We start from the raw sequence: 22,290 nt of genomic DNA on the forward strand, positions 1-22,290 counted from the left end.
TCCGTATCCATGGTTTCAGGTGCTTTTCCCTTATTCTTGAAGTTTAGGGCCTTGGGAATGAGGTTAAGGCGTTTCTGGGCTTGGTTTCCTCCATTAGATGGGCATTGGCTCTGTTGACCTTGACGGGGTGGCTTTTAGCCGCCCCTACCATGCCTATGTTGGTTGTTTGGGCGTTGGTTTGTGCTATAGTGTGCTTCAAGCACAGAAGTCACCCCAGTAGGTCAAGCTTGACGATTTTTCATCAATAGCTGATTCTGCTTTTTAGCGAGAAGTATAACATATATCAAATCTGAAAACTTAATTAACTTCTAAGCCCTAATTGTTGCTGCATGGCAATATTAGTGGCAAAGAAGGTCGAATATGTATTCTCCAAGAGATCATCTTCGATCAAATTCTTGTTACAAAACTTGAAAAGTGATCAAATTCGACAAACTTCATATTAATATTCATTCACAGATTTAAAGTCTTTGAAGCACAGATGCTAGCAATCATGTCTTACTTCAGGTAAGAAGATGTCTTTTTGGTGATCAAAACAATCAGCCAAAGCGACCCAAAGTGCTCGTGAATCTTCCTCAACAAGGTACTCGGTTTGCAATGCGTCATGAATATGTCTTCGGATGAAGACAATGGCAGTGGCTTTCTCATATTCGCCAACCAGGTTGTCCGTCTCATCTTCAATGGCAAGACGCAAATTCTTTGCAGTGAGGTGAAGCTTCACATCTTGGACCCACTTGAGGTAATTTCTTCCAGAAACCTCTAAAGCGGTGAAGTCAAGTTTGTTCAAATTCGACATCTCCCTATCACAAAATAAATGGACAAGAATGTGGTTGGTGTAATGGAGAAAAAATCAATCCATTCAAATATGAGTAGAACATTCAAGTTCTAATAGACATTTATTGGTTTAAATTTACATGAAAAAAACTTTGGGTTTTCATGGGTGATGTTTTTAAGGAAAACTTCGGGTTTTCAAACAAAGCATGTTTCTAGAAACTTCAGGTTTCAAAAGAATTATGAAATTCAGGTTCATATGTTATTGCAGACAAACACAAATATATATACAGAAATATGCAACAAGAAAATATGCAAATAGATCTTCATGGTCTATTATAATGATTGAATTAATTATTTGGACTTCGGGCCAAAACTAAAATGTGGGTGAAAAAAATATAAAACATAAATTGTCTAAAAAAAATACACAATTAAGCTCGGGGCCAAAAAACAAGGGCCAAAGCCTACGAGTGGGCTGAGTAGATTTGGACCATGTGGCCCATGCCCAAAAAACATGGATTGGGATTATGGGTAATAGGCCCAAGAACAGAGGCCTAAAAGGAGCTCTGATTTGGTGCAACAAGGAGCAAGCTAGGATTGCAGGTCCTATATGAAAGTGTGCTCTGCTGCTTTGCATCGTCTATGTACCCGGGAGACGCAATCTTATGTGTCACGACATAGAGGAACATCACAACCATGAAGGACTGTGATCAGGTGTGTCTTGGTGCAGATGCATCGACTCACCAGCTACGGGCTGGGATCTGGTATGGTTCTATGCACAAGGACACCATAGCCCTATGGGTTGGTGTCACGTTTGCGCTGAGCCAAGGAATTAGGCCACATCATGCAAGCCCGGTTAAGAAAAAAAAATTCTTTCTTTTTTCGGCAGGCCAAAAAGGCCAGCCCAATTTGGGCTTTAGGTTTTAGTGTCCAAAACACCCCAACGTGCGTTGGGTTATTTTGCTGGAGAATAAGACCGGCGCCACTACTGCAGGCGGTTGAGTTATAGGTTGAAAACGTTGGTGTAGGTCCGTGAGTTCAATGGGGAACAAATCCAAGTGACAGAGAAAAGGTTTCTCGATCGAGGGATTTAGAACTAAAAAAAGTTCAAAAAAAATTGAAGGAATTCTTCTAGAATTCCGTTCAATCATCATCGAAGACGATGGATTAGCCCAAGAACACAACTTCAGGTCATGGTTGCCCAGAAAAAGGACGCCGAAGCCATGACTCATGACGGCAAGTGAGGGGGTTTTCTGGGTTTTGGGACGATGCTAGGGAGGGCGTCGTTTTGGTTAGCTCACGGATTAGAGCTTCAGGCTCCATGAGTTGGCTCGGGTCATGGGTTCGAAGAACCCTAGATTTTTTTTAATTACTGATAACGTGTTATTGGTGTGAGAATTACTTGACACACAAATTAAACCCTCTTTTTGACAATTGTAGTATAGATGTAAGTAGGGTATCGTTCTAGGCCGGGGATTAGGAGGGATTGCTAATCTATTCTAAATTAATTTAAAAATATTAAACAAGACTCAATGATACAAAACTAGGCTAAAAACTCTAATAACTCGAAACACACTTAGGATGACTCAAAATAATGAAAATGATCTGATTAAACACTAAGAACTGAAATGGACGGAAATTGAATTAAAAGACTAACAATAAAGAAAACTAACTAAATAATATAATTTAATAATGGATGGGTGTTTGGTTTTGATGAAAAGTAAATTAAACTTAATTAAATTACAGAATTGACAAAAACATAAAATTAAGGTAAAATGATAAATGACAGACTAGCTAGAGGGTTCTTCTCCACACATGACACATATGCAACCTAAATTAATTTTCAGTTGTTCTTTCAATAAATTGTGAATTTCAATACTCCAGATTAACCGTGAACAGCACTTTTTTTTAATCTTCAAGTTTTCCTTAAGTTATTGAATTGGACGGGAAAACGCATACAACAATTCAAAACATTCTTCAAAAGTCCCCTACGTGAAAAGCACAATAGAGATACAATCAAAGATCATTAAACTTTGTGAAAACTATAAGCATTGACGAGGCATTCGTAACTATGAAAAGCATGATACTCTTGCCAAGAATTTACTTAACGTGATTGTGACTAGCAACCTTTACTACTTGTGAAAATAAGTTCATAACGATTAGGTGAAATTCACTTATATTCTAGCATCAAATTCATGCATGTAAATTAAGCGTGCACTCTCAACCAACATACACAAATCAGTTTTTATACGAACGGATAAGTAAATTGAAATCACAACTTATGAAATCACAACCGAAGGTAATCAATTCATATTACAAATATATTCATGGCTTTGAATTAACCTCTAGCCAAAATAAATTTAATTACACATTATTAAAACAAAAATAAAATAGAAGTTTGGAAAGATTTAACCGAAAGAGGAAAGAGTGCTTCAGTGCCAGTCTGTGCAGCTTTACTGCGTCATCACTTGCCCCGTCAGCCTTCTGTTTTTATTTCTATCTTTTTTTTTCTTTTCTTTTTTTTCTTTCCTGGCAGCCTCACTGCCCTCAATTCTCTTCGCAGCTCACGCTGCCCTTGGACTCCCCGCACCTTGCACGTCTTATTCAAAGCTGCATGGGCAGCTCGGCTCTCTCTCTCCGCACGTCTCTCTCTGCCATGCTGCCTTGGGCAGCTTATTCCTCTCTCGATCACGCTGCCCAAGCAGCCTTTTTATTCTCTCGGTTTCACTCTCCCGAGGCTAATGCCTCTCGTTCCTGCGTCTCTGCAAGCTGCCCAAGGGGCAGCCCCTTTCTCCCGCTCCTCAGACCCCCTTGTTGCCTGTCTTCCCTTCTGCTTTTATTCCCCTCTTTCTATTTCTCTGATTTGCCAGTCTCTCTCCCCTTCTTTGGATTCTTTTTTTCCGTCCCCCGTGTGGACTCCTCCATTTCCTCTGCTTTGCCAGTTGCTGTCCCCTAATTCTTCTGACTTCCTTGGATCCCTTTGTCGCTGACCTGCTTTCCTCCAGCTGCAAAGGCAGCTTGCTTTCCTCTATATTCTCCTCCCGATGCTCTCCTTTTATTTTCATTTAGTTTCTAGCAGCCCCACATAGCAGAAAAATAAGTTCTTTGGATCATGTTACTCCTACAAACACAATATATCAAAAGTATCATAAATACTTAAAGCTTCCAAATAAATTAGACAAGAAAAGAAATATAAAATGATGAAATATAAAATGATGAAATATAAAGTTTAAATATTGGTTTATCATTTAGCGTCACAATGAGTTAGCAATATTGTAATTTTAATTTGCTTTTCACGAATAAAATTTCACTTATTCTATTTTTATTTTCTTTGCATAACAAATCCTATAAACACAAAAATAACGTAAATAGCTCAAAAATATAAGGAACTAACTAAGAAAAGACGGGTAAATTTGAAGTAAAAATATATATAAATATGATCCGATCAGTTATGACCTATATTTAATTGATAAGGGGAGGGGGTCGGTAGCACAAAGAGAGAATAGGGAGAGGGATGTGTTTGTAGAGTTGTGTAGAGGATGTGTTATTCCCGTACGCAATGCCTTTGTTTATAGTAATAAGGGAGGGAAGAATCATTCTCCTCCTAGGAATACAAGTCCTAATAGGAAATAATAACTAGTATCAAATCTAATCTAGGATTTACACAATCACACTTAAATACAAAGTTTATAACATTTATCATATTTTTGCATTGTAAATCACATGATGACCGTCTCATCCAATATTATGATCTATTTATCGGAAGAGTGTGCTCACCAAAAGTGGTTTTACAAGTACCAATCTCTACCCAGCCAAATCCATCAAAAGTTAGGGGTTTATGTTCTTATTTTTACACTGTTAGAGTTTTGAATTACAATTTTTTGAGTTATCTTCTGTTTTTTTGAATTTTTTTTATAAAACTGTTGGATTGATATGGTACACAGTCAACTTAAGAACTAAATAATCTTAAGAAAACAGAGAATCGAAGTTCTTAATTATTGTCATCTACCTATGAAACCCACATACTTAAAGCAGCCATTTTACAATGAGCTTAGACTACTGTTGCTTTGGTTGGTAATTTAGGTTTTTGTTATGAATAATGTTAGGGAGATCAAAATTCTAAACCAAATTTGCAAACTAAATGATGTGTAATCAATGTGAAATAAATATGTTAATCAACACTTAAGTAATTATCCAATTATGTGGTTTACAAATTTGGTCTCCTTAGCATTACTTTTTTGTTATATACCATAACGCCACCAATCTCTCACCCACTCCTGATGAGTCGATATTATACTATATATTTTACCCTAATCTTAGCATTAATTTGTTAGTTATTTTGGTAGAATTTTGATATTTTGTTATGTATTTTCAATGTAGGACATTTGACTTCCTTTGGAGCAAAAAGTGATCAAACGGATGAATTTTGGAGTGATTCCAATTGAAGGATGTTCGTGAGTCTTTGAAGATGATTGTATCAAAGTTTCAGATTTTTCTACCAAGCTGTTTGACCGTGACGATGAAATAAAGGCCCAGCGTGCAGTTTTCCCAGATTGATGTTTCTGGATGTTTTGGGCATTTTGAAGGTCAAGATGGAATATTTTGAGGAAGATTCCTTTTAAGGATTTGTAGGGGACGACCTAAGCTTACAAAAGAGACATTTTGGGACCAAATCGGAGTTGATATGGTCGGTCAAAAGTTTGATTTTCTGAGAAATCCGAATTTTAGTTCAAATAGGAAACCTTTTATTTTTTGTTTTATTATTTTATTATGTTTCCTAGTTTTATTCTAAGACCTTTTAGGGTTTTATTTTGTAGTAGTATAAATAAGACTTTTTAGCCGTTAGGGTTAAAAAAGGGGAAGGAGAGGAGGAAACGCGCACACACTTTAGAGAGTTTTTCAAGTTTATTTTTAGTTCAAATAGGAAACCTTTTATTTTTTGTTTTATTATTTTATTATGTTTCCTAGTTTTATTCTAAGACCTTTTAGGGTTTTATTTTGTAGTAGTATAAATAAGACTTTTTAGCCGTTAGGGTTAAAAAATGGGAAGGAGAGGAGGAAACACACGCACACTTTAGAGAGTTTTTCAAGTTTATTTTCTAGGTGTTTTCTATCCTTATTCTCAATAATATTTTGTTTTATGATTATTCGTAAGGGCGATGCCATGAGCCTTAGTAAGAATATGTGATTTTATTAATTTGCTTATGAATGGATGCATGCTTGCTTTGAATTATTAATCACCGCAATTAAAACTATCTAATTGTCTTAGTGATTCGCGACCATTAGGATTTTTAGACAAGTAATTTGATGCAATTTCTGTTGGAACATCACCCTAAAATTGAGGAGGGCTTCTTGTGATTAGTAATTGTAAGTTCACTTAAGGCGAACATCACTTTGCATGGTTTTTCAAAGGGTTTTCACAAAGCTTAATGAGTCTTACATGTTTATATTTGATTTGAACATTACAGAAGGATTGCATGTTAGATATACATTTTCGCTTGAACATCACGAGGAAAATATGCATTAGGAAAACCTAACCTTGAAAGCATGTAGGTAGAAATTCATAAGTAATTGGTAAAATTGCATAGGATTGTTTTGATAACGGCGGAAGGCTTTTACAATTTGGCTTTCAAAACGTATTTCTTTTGTTTTCTTTACTTAGTCAAATATTTAATTATTTTTATTTAAATTCGTTTTTATTATTTTAAATTCCAAAATCATACTTTTCACAACTTTGTTCTAAATAATTAGCTAAGGATTAGTTTAAATACAAATTATTCATTCAATCTCTGTGGAAAACGACCATGCTTGAGCCGCTATACTATGACAACCTTGTACTCTTGCAAATATTTTTAAGTGATTTTATCCCTATTTTGTAGATAGTAAAAATCCTATCAACTCCCTCCCTCTCTCTCCCTCTCTCGTGCATATAGGGATATGGTTGATTAAACTGCTCGTGAAATTAGAGTTGTGGCTGTGGGAGAGAACCCATGAGTGAGAAAGGCAGTCCTTTTCTTTCATGTTGGCCTTGCTTGCTGCTAGTATTGTCGAAGATATATGGACCACTCATTATCTGTATACGGTTTGAGTAGGCTCACACGTGAATATGCAATTTGCAGCCTTTTACAAGGGCAAAATAATTGTTCAAAGCAAAAGACAATGGATTTCAAGCTATAAACCAAACAGCACTTCGTTCTTTTCGGACCTTTTTATACATAATGAAAAGGCTACGTACGTTGAACTTTTCCTTTTTCAGAAAAATAACGTGTAAATATATTATGGAAATTACCAATTATAAAAGGTGTATATGAGTTATTTTTAAAATCTATACAGTTCGTTAGGCTAGCTATACTATTGTATAAGACTTCATGTTCATGTCTATTTGGCGCTTGTTTCGAAACAGTTCATCGGTGTTTTGCTCTAATTTTACATATATAAAGCATATCAAGTCAATCGCTTCAAGTTTTTATATTTTCCGTTGCTGTTACTTTGATATATAGTCAATGCTTTCAAAATTTGAGATACTTCACTTTAATTTTGTCAAATAAAGACGGTTTGAATGTGAATTCATATTATTTCTCTCCAACAACACAAAAGATTAACGTATGGCATTCCCACTTAGTAAATGTTTAATACCCAAACATAGAGTCATGGGGTATAGAAAGTGCCACAGCCTTTCATACTATATCCTTCAAAAGAAAAATAAATATGCGACCTTTTCATGAAGCCAGAACATCCTCCACCACATGATCAATTGGAAAAAGAATAATAAAACTCCATGAAAGTTCTGTAGCAAGTTTCAGCTAGCATTTATTTCAAACCTAAAAAAGCAAAACATATTTCCTTTTCTTTCAAAACTTTCTTGAAAAATCTAGCACGGTCACGAAACTATTCACCCCTTCCGTTGATAAGTGACAAATGATTGAACAATATCCATTCAAATAAATAATGGCTGGAGGGCCAAACTGACTACTATAAATAGGCTACTATAGACCTCCTTCTACTACCATGTGACAATCTTCAGAGTTATTTGGCCAAGTTAACTAACTCTTGCTTCCCATTGCCACTCAATCCAATTAGCTTAAGTCCTACGTTAGGGTTTTTTTGTATTCTCCAAAATTTTCAAACATGGCACCTCCTGGAGAGTTTATTTCTGGCTCTAGGGCCAACAACATCTCCAAGTGTAAGCCACCAACGCTTTCATCCTCAGCAGATAGCCTTAAAAGAACAATATCCGACATCTCTTACGAGCTCATCAAAGAAGTCAAAATTGATCAGGATCTGAAATCCCTTCCGCCAATATCTGAGGTGGAAGATGCAAAGTGTGAATGTTGTGGCATGAGTGAAGAGTGCACGCCCGAGTACATAGACCGAGTGAGAGACAAGTTCTTGGGGAAGTGGATATGCGGGTTGTGTTCTGAGGCAGTGAAAGAAGAGGTTGAGAAAAATGGAGGAAATAAAGAAGAGGCTTTGAATTCACATATAAGTGCATGTGTTAGGTTTAACAAGTATAGTAGGGCGTATCCGGTTTTGTTTCAAGCTGAGGCTATGAGGGAGATGTTCAAGAAGAGTAAGTCAGACGGGACGGGCATGAGGGCTAAGTCAATTAGTCCGAAAGACAAAGGAGGGCCAAAGGGGAAGATTGCTCGGAGTTCAAGCTGCATTCCAGCGATTACGAGGGAGATGAACGATCTCTCCATGGCTTGAAGGCTAGGCATATAATATCTGATCATGATCTAGGGGACATGGTTTCGTATTTGTCAACCTGCTCTCCCCTTTTTATATGCTAATCATTAACTCGTATAGCTTCCAAATTAACCTTCTCAATCCCTATTAGGGTTTCTCTTCTAATCATCTTGACTCACAACATGTACCGGTTACCTAGCTAATGGACCGACCTTTTTCCTTCTTGGTTTTTTGGGTTAGTCCAAACCCTCCTAGCTATCATTGGGGCATCTTCAGTGTCTACTGGATTGTCTTCTTAACCCTTTCCTTCTTTCAGTCACCCTCTTGGGTTTTCTTTCGGTGGTATTTAGTTTTCCTACTTCAAAGCCATGCATGTACTTATGCTTACCTATGGGGTTTTTGGGGTTTATTAGTACTAAATGCTCCATCACTGCCCTTCTCCCCTAGGGTTTGATTTTCCTTTTTCTTTAGTTCGCTAAGCTTATCTGCAGTGAGATTAATCATTTGCTATTTCTGTATAAATAAGAAGGGTTAATTGTTAGTTTCTGTGAAGAGCTACTACGATATCGATCCTCGATTTGAATCCAATCTCAAGTCTCTTTATCTAATTTTCATTCTAGCTATATGTATCGGAACCCATGTAATTTAAATATATATGCGTGGTTTCAATAATAATCGGGTGTTATATTCTTCTGGATAATATATTTGGTTTATGTTTTCTCTTATCAATGGACTGCAAGAACACTGAAGAAAGTATCACAAATAGCTATCAATACTTTTAATCATAGTGCAGCGAAATTAGGTTCATTTGAAAATTTGTTTTCTGTAAATGGTCCATGCGCGCTGGCAATAGAGTGTTTAAGGAAAACTAATGAAAAGGGCTTGAAAACTTTGAGTTTTAATGATAAGGACAAAATAAAGGGTGAAGTGAATAGTACCAGGATTGACTTTTTAGTGTAAAAATGTGGTTTTTCGTTAAAGTGAACAGTACCGGGTGCTTTTTGTTAAAGTTCCCGTGAGTTTATTGGTGGAACGGTAGAGGGGAAAGGATGTGGGGTAGTGTACCAAAATAACATTTTTTAAAATTTCTAGTTTGTTTATTTTTTATTTTATTTTTTTTCTTCATCAGCATAAATTAACAAATATTGCCCTTTTTCTGAAAAGGTACTAGATTATTTTTTTTTTTTTTTTAATTTGGTACGAGAAAATTTTATTGATATGAAGAAAAAAAAGTTAAGCTGAGTTAGAAGGACATAAACCTTACCCCTTTTAAAGCAAAAAAACCTAAGTACATGATAAGAAGAGGGAAGAGGGACATAAACCTTACTCTTCTTGAAAAAGAAAAAATAAGAAAAAGAGGGGGACATAATTTTACCCCTCTTGAAAAAGAAAGTACAATAAAAAGAGGGGAGGACATAGAACCAAACCCTCTAAAATAAAACCTAAAAGGTAAGAACCTGCAAGATAAGTTGCAAAACAAACAGGATAATCCAAAAGGTTAGGTAAAAAAATGTGATCAAGAAATCTAAATGCAAAAAATGAAAATCACTATTGGTAAAGCAGCATGCCAAACAAGTGAAGACTAGAAAAGCCGTAAATGATGATGTTTTATTCTATAACATGATGCATGTCTCAATTTTTTCTCTTTGGGATTTTGTTTTTGAATATACATTAATCAATCCACAAAAAAATATTAATTCAGTTTGTACTAGTTCAAAGAAAATATTAACCGAGCAAATTTTTATTTCTTCCTTGAACATGATTGGCTTGGAAATATTCTACCATGGTTTTTTTTGTCAAAATAGTTCTAACATGGTTGAGTTCTATAGTTTCCATTGCTTCAAGAAGATTAATTTGAATGTAAGCGGTTTCATTGTTCCCTTTTACAACTTCCTATTGCAATAAATTCTACTGGTTAATAACAGAATTTTTATCACCTGCAAAAGTAGAGATAAAAACACTTAAAAATACTTACAAAAGAACAAAATAATTGTAGTATAAATTGCTCAAGCAAAGTCATTCTTCACAAGAATTGATATGAATAACTTGAATTTAAAATGTATTCTTAACTAACTATTCAATACAAGTTTTGAAAAAGCTTTGAAATAGTGAATTGAAATAACGAAAATAAATAAATAAATAATTGAAATTGGTTTTTGTAAACTCGGCAACAAAAAGACAATAAAATAGTTGTTGAGAAAGCGGAATCAAAATTGAAGTTACGATGAAGATTTTACAGAATTACGAATCTGAGAAATACTTTTGTGAAAAAAAAAATTATTATTTTATATTTTATACTTTTTTTTGAAATTATTATATTGTTATGTTATTATTTTATTATTTTTTTATTTGATAATTTAAATATTTTAATAATTTATTTTCGCCCGTGGGGCCCACACCCCATACTCTTCCCTCTCTTCCGTGTCTCCCACTCTTTTCGCCCATCTCTGATTAGTCATCTCTCTCTCTTCACACTATCTCTTTCTCTCTCTCTGCAAAAGCAGAGACCATACTACACCCATCTCGTCGGAACGACGAGCACCACCATCAGGACTAATCATGGGCCACCGTCGACTGCCGTGATTCTCTCTCTCAGCCCTCTCTTCACCTCTCTCTCTCTCTCTCTCTCTCTCTCTCTCTCTCTCTCAGCCATCTCTTCCTTCAAGCCTCTCTTTTTCCCTTTCTCCGTGAAACTCACTGGACCACCACCGCTCTCTACAACAAGCATTACCGCCACAAACCCGAAGCCTACCTCGTTGCTTGGCTGTAAAACCGTATACTCAGACCTCAAGCTGCAATCACGAACCCGGACCTCGATCTCCATGGTTCCCGGCAAGTCACCACTATTTTCCGACCAAGGTAGGTCTCGGGAACTCCCATCTCTCGTCCTTTTTCGTCGTTTTGAAAGATTTTAAGGTTTTAGGCCTTTGTTGTAGGGTTTGGTGACAAAAACTACTCGGGGAACTCCAACCCAGTTTTCTGGAGAGAGAGCCGGCGGTTTTCGAGCCGTTTTCAGGCCAACTCCGGCCACGGCCGATGAAACCAAAGGTATATTTGAAATCCTTGTTCTTTGATCTTCGTTTTGGTATATGACATGGCAAGGTTTAATGAAGTTTTAGTTGGTCTACATTTTCCAGATTCCGACGATTGCAACGGCAACCAGCCGAAGAGGAAGAAGAAGAGGAGGATAAAAAAATTTAAAAATTAAAAAAAAAACAAGGGCCTTAGGCCCAAAACCCGGTCCAAAATCCTTGGCCCAAATCTTTAGCCCAACCAGCCCATTTACGAATTGGATTCGGAATATTCAGGAATATTCAAAGAATATTCCTTGTGTTGATTTTTCGGAAATTTCTTGGAAACCCTCCTAGACTAATAACGACGTCTTGAGTCCGTTTTTGACATTCATTTAGTGAAATTCCGAAATTTTAACATAGTTGACCACTGGGGCATCTCAGCTTACTTTTCGTTGACTTCTTACGAAAATTGCCCGGGATCCTCCTTAGCATATTTAGACGCGCTGATTCCGGATCAACCGTCCGTTTCTCCAAATTCAAACGTTTTAATTGAGTTTTACTAATGTGTTTCAATATTATGCTTAGGTGCGATTACTATCGGAGACTTCGGCTGTTCCAGAATAAACGAAATAACATAAAATTACGAAATTATCATAAATCTTACAGGATGCACAGGTACGCATACTTTTATGGGATTTTAATTACGGTCATGATTAATATTTTATTTATTACCATTATGTCAATGTGAATTATCGATTTACTGTTGTGTGATCATATTTACGTTATCTACTCATCGTTGCTGCACCGATGTTAGTCCTTACTCGAGTCAGGGCCAGTCTTTCACGTGTATGTGCACATCGCACCTTACGCTCACTTTGGATCCATTGTAGATGACATTCCTGATCTAGATTGTTATAGGCAATTAGGACTTGTATGTGATGCACATAACGCCAGTCTTCACATGATTGTAGTACTAAAGCGTATATCATTATTACACACAATTATGTTTATGTCAAAATATCTCTGCATGAACTCGTGTGCCAGCATGTGTCGATGAGCATTTGATATGATCTGTTTGCTTATGCAAGATTATGCGGTTACAGATGTGATGTTTTTACTTACGAAATATTGTGCCGTATTGAATTTTTGAGCTATTGCAGGCTACGGTAAGTATTTTCATACTATACGTAGTATGTATATTTGAAAACTATACTTGTTTTATGGCGAGGGGTTATAATGTTTTCAAAAGGTTTTTATAAAACTTTATTTTTAGGCTCACTCACCATTGTTTTTCACCCCTTCAGGTTTTAGCAGTTGAACTTTCGTATCGACAAGGATTCTTGGCAAATCTGGTATTGGAGACTACCTTCGATGGTATAATTCTCAATCCACTCTGTTGTACTTTACTTATACTCTGAGAGTACGTGTGAAATGGTCTTAACCTTTTTAAACATTCCAAACAAGTATCCAACATATGAAAATGTCACATCCGCCCCAGTTAATTTTCCAAACATAGATCATATATATTCAAAAACCACAAACTCGGTATATCATGGTCAACATTAATATTAGTTGCCTCAATATCAAAAATTTCAAACATAGTTTATATTATATGGAACCAATGATTTGAAATTATATAAGAATGGCAATCTCCTAACAAAGAATAGGGTTAAAAAGTCAGATAGGATTTCAACGAGTTTGTTTCTGCTCATGTGATTTCCTCATTCGCCGATTCTCATCTTGTAAAGTTTCCAGTTCTTCTTTATGGGCGGGTGGTGAAGATGGTAGTGGCTGTATCATGGCAGTCCATACCATTTTAGCAATCTTCATGACCTTCTTCTTGATGTTAGCAGCTTGAGTAAGGGTGGAGTTTGTGGTTTTACGTTGGGTTTGGAGGTGATGGCATGTTGAGGGTGGAGTGTCATTAGTTGGTGGAGGGTATGCTTCCATAACTTTCTATTGATTTTGGAGACAAAGTAACCTAGTTAATTTAACAGATTTTTAACTAGGCTTAATGCATGTGACATTTTCAATAAGATGAGTACTTGTTTGGAATGTTTAAAAATGTTGAGACCAATTTAGAGTGACACTAAAAACTCGGAGAATTTCAAGTATTTAATTCTAAAGAAAAAGACATCAGAATTGCCATTGAGAGAAATGTGTTTTGAATTTTGTAACCACTTGAAAAGAAATCAAGGCTGGGGAGGTAAATAAGGGGAGACATTAAGAATGGATGCTCTCAAATAGCATAAAAAGGACCGTGTAAATCATTGTTCAAGGTCCTGCACCAACCACACTTTTGCACTCTATCGTTCTAACTGTCCATTCGACACTAGGTTGAAATTATATTTTTTTATGGTTTCTTCAATTTCAATTTTCGCATTGTTTCATTTTACTTGTATCCAGTACTTCAATTTAGTATTATAAATTTAATTTCATTCCCTGCACTTCAATTTGTCACTTGCTTGTTCTCACTTTTACCTTTTTATTTTGCACTTTAATTTAGATGTTAGCTCTCTATCAATTCCATCGTCATGCAGAGTTCGTTCGGATTAATGCGATTTACCATGCACACTCACGTCATTTATTGCACTACTAAAAAAACCAAATCCATTACACATTCATCATAATCATCACATGCAAGTATACTAACGATTGCTCATCCATCACGAAGACATTTGAATTCACACATCACGTTACAAGGCCCATAGTTGAACACTAAAAAGCCAATCAAAGTTCTTCCACATGAGACACATAGAACCCTCGACCGACACACGTTCAAACCTCAATTGCCCTGAAAGAAAAATGATTCATGTGCAATCAAAATATTTACTCTCCCATCCCCTAGGCCGAGAGTTGGCACGCCCGCACATCAGAGGGACAAAGATCCCCAAATCCTCGGCCCACTTGCTCTATGGCCGAGGCCTATTATAAGATCAACACTTATTCAGTTAAACATCAAAATCTTGGCAACGTTTACCGAAAAGTAAACAATTATTTATTTGATTGATTTATCAAAAAGTTAAGTTATAAAATGTGAACTATAATGCAAACGATTTTTCGTGCAACTCTCATTTATTATTTTCCTAATTTAACAATATAATCGGACCACCACTTAGTATTGCAGTTTAATAATATTTTTTTTTAATTGTTTACTTGATTGATTTTTCAAAAAGTTACATTATAAAATGTGAACTATAAAGCAAACGGTTTTTCGTGCAACTTTCATTTATTTTTTTTCCCAATTTAACAATATAATCGACCAGCTACTTAGTATTGCATTCTAGTAATATTTCTTTTTACTTGTAAATGAGATCTTAAATTCAATTCTCATTAAAGACGAACTCGAATCACATTATTACTAGCCATTATGAGATTAAACCCACCCCTCCTCTTTAGTATAAATAATTTTGTTTGTTCCAACCAACATAGTTGGATAACTTAGGAATGCAATCCTCATTTTCTTGGGGAGGACAGCATTAACATGCCTAAATCCAATACTCCTTTCCAAAACCACCCGAAAAAAATAAAAACTGGAAAATAAATTGAACAGATCCAAAGCAGTTATAGAGTACGCAACAAGAATCTAACAAAACTTAAGTCATAACATCCATACAGCATTTTATCACATCAAAAGGACAGAAGAGATGGTTTAAACATGAAGGGTTCAAAGTCTCCTCTACTCAAGCCTATCATATTATGTCTTCTAGTCTTTGTGACCTGGTCCCGATATCAGACGAAAGACCAGTTTACAAACAAGAAACACATGCAGTGAGCCGTCTCCTCTTCGTTCAACACCTTCCAAGCCACCGCTCTCTCATATGACACCGGTCGCCCCATGCTCGAAAGACAGATGCCACCTGGAAGACATGTGAAACCCTACAAAAGTAGCACAATGAAATCACTACAAAAGCTTACAACCCTACGAATATCGTGTTTTAGCAATTCGATCTTTATATGGATTCAAACAACGCATTGGGGTGTTGAACCATAGCTCGTCTTTAGCACCATAGCATGTTAGTTAAAAATGACATGAAAGAAAAGTATATGATTCAGAGATGTTCTACTACACCTGTTGCATTATTTGGGGGAATTCCGAGCATAGAGTCTTTCGTCCATGGTCATCAAATATCTTTTCCAAAGTTATGTCTTGGAGCGCAACCAAGGTGGTCTCCAGCATGTCGAGCCCTGCCTGGTTTGCAAAGGTGAAAACTGGCAATGCCTGCAAAAGGGGAGTTCCATAGCATATTAGAATACGTAGGCAAGATAACAACTCAAAGAATGATGCACCTTCATTAGAGCAACTCCAGCCTTGCTGGTTGCTCGGGTGTCAGGCGAGGAGAAAGGGCCCTCGGGCCGGTGGGAGCAAATCCAGCGGGGAAGGGCCCGAGTGAGGGTGGGAGGTCGAGCGAAGGGGGGGGTGGGGAGTCGACGGGCCTGTGGCCCGAGGGTTTTGTATTTTTTTATTTTTTTTGTGTCAAAGAGAGAGAGAGATAGCTTTTGTAATTTTTTATTATTTAAACAAACATAAAAAACTATTATTTTTATTGCTTATTGCCCGGGGGAGGGTTCCAAGGGTGGAAATGTAAATGGCAATTACTGTTCATTAATGGTAATTACTATTCATTTAAGGCAGTTACTGTTCAATAGGGTGGATTGAATAGTGGATTGCCAGGGGAGAGCTCCATGGGTGAAGTTGCTCTTAAGTGTTGTATTGGTTGATTTTTCGAGGTTGTGTAACATGCTCACCTTCAGAGAGCAGCACATAATTGCATCCGAGTGATGCCACAAGGATTTGAGGATGGATTCACTTCTTTCATTGCCAGATTTGAGCAGCTCCACACCCAAATAGCACCTGCAATATCAATAGTATTACAAGCTAAGCCACCTATATGATCATCGCATGGTTTCACAGATCAAAGTTTCTTATTCCAATTTGTAACGTTCATTGCAACAGAAGAAAGAATAGATAACATGTTGCGGGTGTGCCGAAAAACCCATTTTTTATTGTTGCACAGTGCATCATATATTTTAGTCTAAATAAAAAGGGGAAGAGAGAGAGAGAGAGAGATATAAAACCTGTAACTGTTACAGATCCAACGAGCAAGTGTTTGCGCTTCAGGAGTACCAAGTGGTGACCGAAGACCAGCCTGTGAACTCAAATGTGAAGGAGAGAGAGCTAATGCCACCCTCTGAACTGACGATATAATGCTGCGAACATATTGCCGGGCCATGGATGCTACATGCTCTTGCATGTGGCTCTCACAAGCAAATTCAAATGCTATAGTCATCACAGATCTTACACAACCCGCATTTGCAGAATATTCACCAGATCCTTTATTTCCAGTTGGCCCAATTTCAAGAGCAGAAGCAAGGTCCAAGGTGCGATTTGGACTGGCAGATTCCTGAAACATTTTTCAGAGCACTATTGAACATTTCCATAAAAGATGTAGTGCGGTATAAATTCTGACAGATAACATCACTTAGGAATGGGATTTAGTTTTGAGGCTAACCTTCCCATAATCAAGAGGAATGATGCGAAAACCAGACGGTAGAAGAGGTGCATCATCAGCAAAAGAAGCATCAATGGGAGCGAAAATGAGTTCAGCACAGGAACCCACAGCATTCTCATCCATTCCACTGCACAGCTATTAAAATAAAATGGAAATTAAGCAAGAGAACCAATTGGTTACAACAACAACAAAGCCTTTTCCCACTAAGTGGGGTCGGCTAAAGAGAACCAATTGATTAGCCAAAAAAAAAAAAAACACATTGAAAGAAAATGGATTTCAAGTCAACAAAAAAAAAAAAGAATAGAAACTGGATGCAACTACTTATCCATATCACTTGTCCAAGTTTTCTGCTCTCTCGTCTTTCTTTCCCTAAATACTTTATCACAGATTCACAGGATACTTTGATAGGCACCAAACATGTTTGAGATTAAAAAATACACGTAAAGAAAAAAATCCTAAAGGAACATAATATATATCGTGCACTCCCAATGTGCAAGAAGTCTATTAGGTTAAGAATTAGTCTGTTATTAGGCTTTGACAGTCCAAGTTAACCTATGAATAAATACCATCATTAACACAATTAGAATAACTGACACTTACTTGCAAAAGAAACATTTCTCTCGGCATCATTGCATCTTCGAGAGAATGGCCAACACCTTCCAATTTAATGACTTCCAAGAACTAATAAGTGCAAAAAAAAAAAAAAAAAAAACGTATTAAACAATTAGAGAACAATATAGAGTTCTATATATATATTTTGGGGGGGGGGGGGGGGGGTGTTTTATGAAGTTATAAACCATTGTAAAACAAGACTTTTTAAATGCGGTAAGTTCCTAGACGTCAACTTGCTTACCTCTTCATGCTCAAGAGTGTGGGCCAGGGGAAGTATAACTTGACCTCCGAAAGTTCCAACTCGAGACCCAGCTAAGCTACAAGGCCCGACTTTAACAGCTGCAGCTGAGTAAGCATCAATATTGTTGTCTGCCCATTCTGATCTGTGCTCACGCAGGAACCGAAGAAGTATAGCAGGGGGTACATTCTGGGAGAAATAGTAGACAACAAACCAGGAAGGTTTGAGAAGATGAGCTCAATATGAAAATTTTCGTCATTGTCCATTTGAAAGGTCATTATGAAAATGAATCCAGAACGAAGCAATGGCGTTCTAGGATTCACATAGCCGACCCCACTTAGTGGGAAAAGGCTTTGTTGTCGTCGTCGTCCATTTGAAAGGTCACCATCATACAAATAACGAAAATAACATGCATGCATATCTTAACGTTTATTGCTAATCTCCAGTTGATTGAAATGAAAGATGGGAAGCAACCTAACCTGTAACAGCATTGATGCTTTAGCACATAAGACGGAATTACTGACAGCTGGAAATCCATTACCAAAGGACAGGTTTAAGCCCATTAACTTGTCAGGAGACGAGTTTATGAGGATAGTAACATCATCCATGCCATCATTTCCCATCAATGACCACCCCTCATCAGTAAATCCATTAAGTGCCTCATTAAAACCCCTGGAAGAAAACTCCATTAGCTTCCAAGTAGCAAAGAACCCTTCTCCAACTGACAAATATATATTGAAACCACCATTATATACCAACCTGCTAAGCCTTTGGCTTAATGCTCGTAGAGCTGCAGGGCGTCTTCCCCAACCTGTGACATTAGATTGGGAAACCTCATGCGCTATCTGCCTCAGCTGACGTAAAGCCTGAACGTACGTTAGAAAGACTAATTAAAAACTCAATCTCCCCTTTGCCCTCATAGCATGCTTGTGATATACAGCTTGTTAGTTTTGAACCCTACAAACAATGTCCAAATATCTACCACCATATGGTCTTACCGCCATTGTCATCTTTTGAGCAAGGACAGCTGATGATTCATACAATGGGCGCAGGACTTCAGGCACGCTACAAGGCTGGTTGATGAAACACATTTAAGAGTTACAATTATTGTAATGGATGTATCAGAACAAAACTAAATTGAAGACGATTATCTCATTACGCTTCATGAATAACATATTAACCTCCAAATCCATATGGTCAACAATATGTATGATTGAACCTCCCCCTTCACAGGGTCGTATAAGGTATCCACTAGGCAGCATTTCTGCTCTAACAAAATGCTGCACTGGAGGCATGGTTGGACCATTCTGAGTGTTTTTCAGAGATCTCATACAAATCTGAGCATTGTACACAACGAGAACAACTTCAGTTAAAGTGGTAAGTGAAGATGTATGCCATATGTATTTACTTGTGTGCCATGAATTGCTCGATCAACAAGATAGTTATTTGGCAATATGAATCAAAATTCACAACTTTGTGACAACATACCACAAGGCTGCCATCCTCTAAAATAGAAGTATAGCGCAACAGCCAGAAATCACAGGCAGGCGCCAAAGTTGTCGGCGCATAGAGCTACATCAGATAATTTAAAAAATTAATAAAATAAAAAATAAGGTGGTAAAAGAATGCTCTAACTTACAATACAAGTAGAACCTACCTGCATGTAGAGCAGCTCAATGGTTCCACCGTTTGCTGTAGGCAATACATTTAAAACATCTACAGCACGGCAATCACGTAACCACAAAGGTAGATCTTTGAGGATCTCCGCAACCTAAACATAATATAGTCAACAGTCAATCATACATTCTCTTAAATTCAAAGGAGGATAAAACAGACAGAAAAGTCATGTTAACTTACCCTGGTAGGGTCTAGACCCACCAGGCCGCAGGCACGTGCTGCCACTCCAGTGCAACCATGAGAAATAGCAACGATTCCAATGGAATCCGGACCAGGCTGAGAAATCCAGAAGAGATAGCAAGAAAGAAACATATTAAAAAGGCCTAAATTCCCTTTAAAACATAATAAGCAAAATAAGAAGTGCAGCCTAATGTATTTCATGAGAACCATACAAACAAAAATTGAAGTCCTGCTAACTAAATGGGAAGAGCGTAACGAACACCAATAATCGAAATGTACTTTTCCATATTTATAACAATTCAACTACATCTCGGAACGTAAGGATTTTTATTTCTGATATAATTTCATATCATTGAAAAGTCAATGTTTAGAACTATAACTCCACTGTCACATTGTTCAAGCATTTCTTCCTCACTTAATCAAATACATATACGAATACTTCAAAAAAATATATATATAGAGAAAGAGAGAGAGAGAAATACCTTCATTCCAGGCATTTGGACCCACTCAACAGCAGTTCCAGTAGCCTTTGAAAGAAACTCTGCTAAAGTTTCTTCTGCAATGGACAAAAGTCTAGCAAACACAAGCAAACAAAGCACGAAACCATAAGCCACAATGCCCGATGAACTGAAAAGGACTTAACAACTACATCCCACTACTACTAAGTTACTAACCCTGCAGGACTTGCATCCCTTGGCGGATGCTGAGGTGTCAAATGGTGTTGGCCACTCGTCACCACCGATTCACAACTTGTGTCTTTGGTTGCAAGCGTTGTCTGTAACAAAAATAAACAAACTTCACATGTCAATTACATTACCCCATAAATTCAGAAATTACGATAAAAAAAACAATTATAATTCAGGACATTTTTGTTTGCAATGCGTTATTATAAACTACTCTAATTTACACGGAGGTGCATTCGAACTTTGGCGTAAGGAGTCCGGCCAACCAAATGGCCTAACCCACATCTGAATAATACGTATTACGGTATCTCATGTTGCTCACTAATTGATCTTAAAAGGGAAATTTTCTATCTTGGGTTTTGAATGGTTAATGATTTTAGCTATTCTAAGATTCCAAACGAGAATGTTAAAATTTCAGAGAGACGGACCAGCCGCCCGTCCACTACTAATCAACAACGAAAAGGGTCTTGAATGGTTAATGAATTCTCACCCCCTGGGTATGCTGACGGAAATAACCATTTTCATACACCAAGTGAGACACCTGCTTCTGCAACCTATCATTTTCTTCCATTAGTAGCTTATTCATAGCAGTGAGCTTCCTGTTGACAGCTTGGAGGCGCGAAGCCTCTTTCCTCTGCTTCTCCCTACATCTGTAAAAACCAAACCACAACCAGACAAGCCCACTAACATTAACTTCCTTCCTCAGAAAACAAAGTAAATGCAATGTAATTAAGATTTTTGAACAAGCAACTTAGCACAAATAAGGAAACCAAACCCCATGCAACCAAATAAATCCAGAATTTACTCAAGATCCAATTTTTGTTTACCTTCTGTTCTGGAACCAGACCTTAATCTGTTTTGGCTCGATGTGGGAGAGAATCGGGCACTCCCGAATAAGCTGTTGGCGACGAATCGAACTGGGTTTGGGGCAATCATGATACAGCCTCTCAAGGGCTTCAACCTGCTCAGGTGTGTACCTCACATACTTGCCATTATCCAATGCATGTTTATTACCATCCTTGCAGGACATAGCCATTTCCAAATTCTCAGCTCAGAAATCACTTCCAACCCACAGAAAATTACACCAAACCCAGAAAACCAAACCACATTCCAAACCCTCAGAGCTCCAAAACAGACCAAAACGACAACTGAGTGTGCACCCAAATGTGCAAACTTGCAGACACAGATAGCTAATTATTTAGAAATAAATTAAACTTTTCGAGGATAGAGGATAGAAATAAACCGACAAGGGACAGCACTATCCTTAACTGGAACGGAGTTAGCACCAAACACAAAGAAGCTGTACAAATCTTTCGAGATCAGCAACCACAACCGATCTGCTCCCCAAACGACCACTACCCAATAAACGTTTTGAGATGATAAACACGAGTTACTGAGCGAGTGGAATCAGTGAGTGGAACGACTCCTCGTACACCCAGCTGGGTAGACCGATCTGTAGACATTGAAATTTCGTTGAAATAAATGTTAGCCATCACATTAAAATTACATTTGTAAACATTGAAATTTTAGTGAAATAAATGTTGACCATTGCATTAAAACTACAACCTTCACCCAAATTCACCTACAACATACACCCAAATTCACCTACAACAATCCATCCAAATTCACCTACAACCTTCACCCAAATTCACCTACAACATACACCCAAATTCACCTACAACAATCCTACCCAAATTCACCTACAACATACACCCAAATTCACCTACAACAATCCATCCAAATTCACCTACAACCTCCACCCAAATTCACCTACCCAAATTCACCTACAACATACACCCAAATTCACCTACAACAATCCATCCAAATTCACCTACAACCTCCACCCAAATTCACCTACAACAATCCACCAATTCACCTACAACAATCCACCAATTCACCTACAACATCCACCAAAACAA

At 37.3% G+C, this 22,290-nt stretch overlaps 2 protein-coding genes and 1 long non-coding RNA gene across 4 annotated transcripts; 2 read left to right on the forward strand and 1 right to left on the reverse strand.

Moving 5' to 3' along the window:
- The first annotated feature begins 7,787 nt into the window (after nt 1–7,787).
- LOC103454850 (uncharacterized) lies at nt 7,788–9,154 on the forward strand. Its single transcript, XM_008394441.4, has one exon. The coding sequence runs from the start codon at nt 7,897–7,899 to the stop codon at nt 8,473–8,475; it is 579 nt and encodes a 192-aa protein (XP_008392663.1). The 5' UTR covers nt 7,788–7,896; the 3' UTR covers nt 8,476–9,154.
- Nucleotides 9,155–10,893: 1,739 nt separating this feature from the next.
- LOC103454851 (uncharacterized) lies at nt 10,894–13,915 on the forward strand. 2 transcript variants are annotated; one of them, XR_001792128.3, is made up of 4 exons: nt 10,894–11,313; nt 11,391–11,502; nt 11,592–12,634; nt 12,773–13,915. It is a non-coding gene; the product is annotated as an uncharacterized lncRNA (long non-coding RNA). The 2 variants fall into 2 exon arrangements; XR_011577777.1 differs by having other exon boundaries at nt 11,592–12,143.
- A 1,117-nt stretch (nt 13,916–15,032) lies between these two features.
- Nucleotides 15,033–21,899, reverse strand: LOC103454929 (homeobox-leucine zipper protein ATHB-15-like). The gene is made up of 18 exons (XM_008394521.4): nt 21,199–21,899; nt 20,862–21,021; nt 20,363–20,463; nt 20,171–20,261; nt 19,689–19,784; nt 19,489–19,602; nt 19,320–19,403; nt 19,013–19,168; nt 18,830–18,904; nt 18,591–18,697; nt 18,311–18,503; nt 17,835–18,020; nt 17,582–17,662; nt 16,982–17,116; nt 16,548–16,873; nt 16,218–16,323; nt 15,541–15,690; nt 15,033–15,347 (listed from the first exon to the last, which is right to left on the reverse strand). Exons 1-18 carry the CDS (start codon nt 21,405–21,407, stop codon nt 15,201–15,203), a joined length of 2,517 nt encoding a protein of 838 aa, XP_008392743.3. The 5' UTR covers nt 21,408–21,899; the 3' UTR covers nt 15,033–15,200.
- Nucleotides 21,900–22,290: the final 391 nt, after the last annotated feature.

This window comes from Malus domestica, chromosome 17 (genome assembly GCF_042453785.1).
Source record: "Malus domestica chromosome 17, GDT2T_hap1".
In the NCBI taxonomy this organism is placed as follows: domain Eukaryota; kingdom Viridiplantae; phylum Streptophyta; class Magnoliopsida; order Rosales; family Rosaceae; genus Malus; species Malus domestica.

Coding starts and splice junctions, on each gene's coding strand:
- LOC103454929 (XM_008394521.4), bottom strand. CDS start 21,407: ATGGCTATGTCCTGCAAGGATGGTAATAAACATGCATTGGATAATGGC. Junction 18,698..18,829: donor CTCAAAAGATGACAATGGCG/GTAAGACCATAT, acceptor ACGTACGTTCAG/GCTTTACGTCAGCTGAGGCA. Junction 17,117..17,581: donor GAGAAATGTTTCTTTTGCAA/GTAAGTGTCAGT, acceptor TTATTTTAATAG/CTGTGCAGTGGAATGGATGA.
- LOC103454850 (XM_008394441.4), top strand. CDS start 7,897: ATGGCACCTCCTGGAGAGTTTATTTCTGGCTCTAGGGCCAACAACATC.